At 45.7% G+C, this 6,452-nt stretch overlaps 1 protein-coding gene across 1 annotated transcript; it reads left to right on the top strand.

Moving 5' to 3' along the window:
* Window positions 1–211: 211 nt before the first annotated feature.
* Window positions 212–3,134, top strand: LOC123142208 (disease resistance protein RPP8). Its single transcript, XM_044561203.1, has 3 exons — window positions 212–1,801; window positions 1,924–2,714; window positions 2,809–3,134. The coding sequence occupies exons 1-3, from the start codon at window positions 244–246 to the stop codon at window positions 2,833–2,835; spliced, it is 2,376 nt and encodes a 791-aa protein (XP_044417138.1). The 5' UTR covers window positions 212–243; the 3' UTR covers window positions 2,836–3,134.
* The last annotated feature ends 3,318 nt before the right edge of the window (window positions 3,135–6,452 follow it).

The raw sequence follows: 6,452 nt of genomic DNA, 5'->3' as shown, positions 1-6,452 counted from the left end.
CCCTAAACCATGTACATCGCGGGCGATCGCCTTCACACCAAAGGCTCCTCAGTCGCTCCTCGCCGGCGATGAGCGGAGGTGCGCACTGAAGAGGAGAAGGCAGCACGCTGCTATGCCCTTGGCGAGTCTCTCTCTCTCTCTCTCTCTCTGTGATCTCTCTCTCTCTTCATGTGCTTACTTATTTTTTTCTTGCTCTCATCAGGTTGATCGCTACTCCAGGACAGTAATTCTTGGCAAGACCGAATGGCCGAGTTCGCTGTTAGCACCGTTCTTGCAAACGTGGGCAATCTTGCTGTTCAGGGGACAAGTTTTGTATGCGCGGTCACCTTGGAAGTGGCAGTCCTGAAAGATGAGCTAATGCGACTGCAGGCCTACCTCAAAGAGGCCGAGAGCAAACGGAGATCTGGAAATGCAAGAGTTGCTGTTCTTCTGAGCCAGATTAGGGATGCCGCATATGAGGCTGAGAACGCCATCGAAGCTGCAGAGTACATGAAGAAAAGAAACATGATAAAGAAGGGCTTCAAGGCTGCAGTCTCAAGGTATGCTCGCTTACCGGGTGATTTGACTACCCTTCGTAAAGTTGGTGTTAAAATTCAGCGTGTAAGAAGGAAGCTCAATGAGATATTTCAGAGTGTAGAACGCTTGAATATTGACTTGGATATTCAAGATGTGGATGAGTGTCTAGAAGATTATGACCTTGCACACCAAAACTTTGAGGGTGATTTTGTCATGGTTGGTTTCGAGAACGAGTACAAAGAAATAGTCAATAAGTTAGTTCAGGGGGGAAATATGCTTAGTGCTATCTCCATAGTTGCTATGGGTGGTGCAGGAAAAACAACAGTTGCTAGAAAAGTGTATACTGCATCCGCAGTCAAACAACACTTTGAGGTGCTTGTTTGGGTGACTGTTTCTGAAAAATTCAAGGTCATTGATTTACTAAAGGAAATTGTGAAGCAAATGCCTAGTGATGTTGGTCTGTCTATAAATGATGAAATGAATGAGTATGAGGTGGGAAAGAAGATCCATGATATCCTCATCCAGAAAAGATACTTGGTAGTTCTCGATGATGTGTGGGAAACAGATACATGGGAGCAAATAAATAGAACAATTAAGGCCTTTCCAGATGCGGCTAACTCTAGTAGAGTACTATTAACTACAAGAAAACAAGATGTTGCGAATCACGTTGAAATGCCAACCCATGTTCATTCTTTGAGATGTTTAGATGAACAGAAAAGCTGGGAACTTCTTAGTAGCAAAGCTTTACCATCATACAAAAGGTCAGACATACGTGATCTGGATAAGTTTGAAATCTCAGGGAGAAAGCTTACAAAGAAATGTGATGGATTACCGCTTGCACTTGCAGTTTTAGGGGGTTATCTATCAAAGAATCTCAACACACAAGCATGGTCCGATGTACTGTTGGGCTGGCCATCAACCAAAGACACACAGATGATGTGGGGCATAATAGCTCGCAGTTACAAGGACCTACCGAATCACTATTTGAGATCCTGTTTTCTCTATCTTGCTGCTTTTCCTGAGGATTTCATAATATCCGTGTCGGACCTTATAAATTTATGGATAGCAGAAAGCTTGATTCCATATACACCAAAGCATATACTAGAAGAAACAGCACGTAAGTATGTAACTGAGTTGGCTCAAAGAAGCTTGGTACAAGTTGTTGAAACAAATGATATATATGGATGGATTGAGAAGATAAAGATTCATGACATCTTACGTGACTGGTGCATAGAAGAAGCAACACAAGATGGTTTTCTTGATATCATCGATGAGACTACTAGAGGTGAGGCTAGATTCCTTTCATCTCTGCAATTTGTATACATTTTCTTAAATATATCAATTATATATGTCCGGTATTTTGTGTCTATGTGTGGAATAACTTATTGCTGACATAACGAAATGCAGGACAAGATGGTGCGCCTTCATCTCATAACCCGATATCCTATCGTTCTTCTTTTCAAAATTCGAGTGAGCAGATTCTACAGGCACCACCTAATCTCCGAGCTTTGTTTGGCTTTGGACTTTTATCAGTATCTTTTCCCAAGCTAAGATTCCTAAGAGTTCTTCATGTTGAGAATGCGAGACTGGAGAATTTCTCGGAAGTAATTGGTGGGTGCGTTCACCTGCGACACCTCGGATTGAGAAGATGTAGAAATGTGGTGATTCCTTCTTCAGTCAGGAAACTCCTTTACTTGCAGACTATAGATCTGGCAGGGGTCTTTCGACATGAATCAGAAGTTTCAAGCTCCCTCTGGGATATACCTACTCTAAGGTATGTAGATATTCCTAGAATTTCTCTGCCCAGGAGTGTGCAATTTCAAAAAAGCCTACGGGAGCTTCATATGTTCGCTTCTATTTATGAAATTGAAAAAGATCCGATGCCGATCCTGGAGATGCTTCCTTGTCTTGTGATGCTGGGGTTGAATGGTTTTAAAGCTGAAACCATGAGCTTCAAGGCCCAAGGGTTTCCTCGTCTGCAAGAGTTAACACTTGAAATGTGTTCCATTAAGTGGAGGATGGAGGTTGGGGCAATGCCGAAGCTATTCCACCTATCATTTAAAAGATGCCCGCAGATGGACGGAATCCCCAAGGGATTATTGCACCTTCCATCCCTTAGGTCCGTATCACTTCGTGATTTGAGAAAATACTATTTGAGTGACAATACAGTGAAAGGGCTCAAGCAGAAAGGATGCGAGGTAATAATGCCTCCTCCTCCCTCATGTCCTCCTTCCATTATTTCTGTTTGATTCAATTTTACTACCAGGGATGATAACACACTTCCTTTTGCAGGTCAAAGAAAGTCGTACCCCGTTCTAAGGATTATGTTTGAAGTATGGTCCAAATGTATAATACATGTCAAAGGAAGTCGTAATCTTCAAACAGCAGGGATGATCAAGTATTCTTATTACTTCCTAGTTATGACTTATGAAGGCATTATGGTCCGGTTATGATCTCTCATTGGATGGACAAATATCTCGCGCATATGGTTGATTCATGTATGTCATGTGGTCTTTTCAATGCATGCCATTATGTCTATTTGTCTCAATAAATGAGTGCGTGTGTCTCTTAAGTATTGTATCAAATGATTTGTATTTTATTGGATTGAGATTATCACAAACAAGCCATATATTGTGCTATTATTAGCTCATGTTGTTTGTCTCTGAGAACAATTAAAGAGCACTCACTTTAGCATCAAAGTTCGTCCTATGTCATTAATTATATTGTATCATAACTAGTATGGTATCGAATGGGGGGTCGATGGAGATGGCAAGAGCACTAGCGACACCGCTTCTTCTTCACTTGCTCGCCCCGATCTCCTTACCAAAAAAGGGTTTCCCCCGCTTTGTATTCCAAAGCAACCGACACCGATCACAAGCAGATGCTGGTGCGAGCAGCACAACAAGCCCAAAAGAAGAAGAAAGGAAGAAGAAATAAATGCCAACAACGGCAGCTTGACAAAACGCGGATGACCCGCCACCGTCGCGCCCTCCGGAATCGACCCACCACGAAACAAGGCTCCGATCTACCGCATACCAAGCATCACCTCCAAGAAGGAATACGACGCCGCCGACGTTGCTGCTCGGATGAATCCTAGGGTTTCCCCCGGCACGAGGAGGGGAGTGGGAGATGGAGACCACCGACACCCTCCAGGAAGGAATGGCGGCACCCGCAGGCGTCACCGCATCGGAGCCGGAAGCACCGGCAAGGATTTCTCCCGCCCTCCATATCTCACCGCCCAAACCGGACCAGAGCCAGCCAGCCAACTTGCCCCCACCAGCATGCGCCACCACGGCCGCTGAGAACACCACCACGAGGCCGAGAGGACGAGGAGAGAAGCGTCGAGCGACGGGAGCAGCAACACCGTAGCCCCGCGGGAGGGAACCACCTCCACCGCAGACGTGCGGGAGGCCTGTGCCTCCAGCACCATCGCGGTCGCCATCCGGACGCGGGCGCCCTGCTCTCCTTTAGCAAAGCAAAAGTAAGTATTGTGTGCTGGAAAAGCGCCCCATCTCTAATATTTATTTTTTGTCTGAAATAGTGGAATCAATACTTTGCAAATCAATGATCCGCATGAAAAGTATGATTCTAAGATTCAGTATTCTGTGGATTTGAGCAAATTCTTGATCCCAGAAAGGTAAATTGGTTTTTCTAGTTATTTTTTTTTATCATTTTGTGGTAAATGGATCCACTATTTGCTAATTTCTGATCTCACCAGGATATTGAACCTATATGGACTAGCTACTGTTGGCTTTGGTTAACTGAACCTGAATTTTGATATTTACTTTCCACATATTTTGTGAAGGCACTGTTAGAAACATGTGATCTGTCTTCCTGAATTGAAGATTCCAGCTATCCTTTTAGCACTTGCATCCCTTTAGATTTTTGTCCTCGAATGTCTGTTAGGTTTTATGTGTTTTTTTTTTGAAATGGTCACCGGGGGGAAAGGCTCCCCACCTGAATATATTTCAAAAAGGGGTGAAATGTTTACAGAACTCACGCAGAGCGAGAGGAGAGGAAATCACACCACAACCCGGCGTGATCCTTAAGTAGTGCAGTCCTGAGACGGTGAGACCAAAGAATAAGGTCTTCTAGAATCGCATTGATCGTACCTCTCACATCAATCTCGATACTCTGGAAAACCTTTTTGTTCCTGGCATCCCAGATTTTCCAAAGAATGAGAAGTAGCAAGAAGGGACGGACTGTGGTCGGTAGAGCCGGCGGCCCGGCTGAGGTGAAGAACTCTGCGATCGGAGAGAACTGAGGCTGAATACCGGTAGCACGCCATATCCTGCTAGCCGCTGGACAAGTGAAGAAGAGGTGGTCACGATCCTCCACCGCGCTGTTACAACGAGGACAGATGTCGGAGCTTAGGATGTGCTTCTTGCGCAGGTTCTTCTTGGTGTTCAGGTGATCCAAGTAAAATAACCAGCCGAAGATCATAACTCTCTTCGGCACCCGAGAGTCCCAAACCAAGGCAAGGACTTGGTCGTTGAGCTGGGTGGATAGAGCAGCATATGCGCCTCGCGTGGTGAAATTTTCACCATTCAGCAGCCTCCTAGTGTCCGGTTCCTACGAGGTAGACACATCCTGCAACAAGGAGTTAAGAGAGGCAAGTTCTGCGACCGCAGTAATGGTTAGTCGATTACGAAGAGCAAGCTCAATCCCTTCCTGTAAAATGTTAGCTACAAGGGCATTTTGTTTGGTGTGGTGGGAGAAGAGAGCAGGGTAAATGGTAGCTAGAGGCTCAGGCAGAAGCCAACGATCTAACCAAAAGAAGGTGGACTGTCCATTACCAATGGAACAGTGAGAAATCTCTCTCAGGCTCTGCAACTGTTTATATATAGTTTTAGCAAGGAAGGAGCTGTTACTACCGAACCCGATGTGAAGTGGCGAGTGGTGTAAGATCCAATCTTTCCAGGGAAGGTTGGTGGAGTGCATGAACTTGTAAGCAAATTTCAGCAGTAGACAAAAATTTTGTGCACGTAAGTTTTTGACACCTAGACCACCTGCGACTTTTGGAGTGCAAACCTTATCCCAAGCTACCAGACATTTAGCCCCAGAGCAAATCTCATCATTAGACCAGAAAAAGGTACGTCTGCGCTTATCAATGGCTTCAAGAACACTAATAGGGAGTGAAAAGCAGAGCATGAAGTAGGTGGGTAGGCTATCAAGGACGGCTGACAACAAGACGAGTTTACCACCGCGAGAGAGAAGGAGGGCAGCCCAGCCAGAGAGATAGATATCACATCTGTCAATGATTGGTTGGAAGGCCGACGGGGGCAGCTTGTAGGGGGAGAGAGGGAGCCCAAGATAGGTTTGTGGGAAGGAGGAGATGTTAGTGGCTAGGTCGGAGGCCATCTTAGTGGCAAGCTCCGAGTCCACATTAAGCGGGATGAAAGTGGTTTTGTGAAAGTTGATTTGGAGACCTGTGGCGGCTGCAAAGTTATCTAAGGTTCGCTTCAGGTGCGAGGCAGCCTCGGGGGTTGCTTTGACAATAATGAGGGTATCGTCAGCGTATTGAAGGACCGGACAGGGCAGTGTGGGATTGAGAGGGTGCAAGAGAAACCCATCATGATTGGCTTTGATAATAAGTTGCTGAAGAATGTCGGCGATAATGATGAAGAGGTAGGGCGAGAGCGGATCACCCTGGCGTAATCCATTCTTGCACTGGATCCATCTACCCGGGACACCATTAAGCATGACCACAGTTGAACCAGTGCGGAGCAATGCTTCGATCCAGTCGCACCAACGTTGTGGGAAACCACGAGTACGAAGAGTGCAAAGGAGGGAGGACCAGCAAACAGAGTCGAAGGCTTTGCGAAAGTCTAATTTGACAACCAGGGAGGGAGCTTTACGTTTGGCACAACAATGAAGGATATCAGCAGCGTATAGAAAGTTTTCAGAGATGTTACGGCCGGAGAGGAAACCCGTTT

This window comes from Triticum aestivum, chromosome 6D (genome assembly GCF_018294505.1).
Source record: "Triticum aestivum cultivar Chinese Spring chromosome 6D, IWGSC CS RefSeq v2.1, whole genome shotgun sequence".
In the NCBI taxonomy this organism is placed as follows: domain Eukaryota; kingdom Viridiplantae; phylum Streptophyta; class Magnoliopsida; order Poales; family Poaceae; genus Triticum; species Triticum aestivum.
The sequence above is the reverse complement of the archived record's forward strand: the minus strand, read 5'-3'. Positions and strand labels throughout refer to the sequence as shown.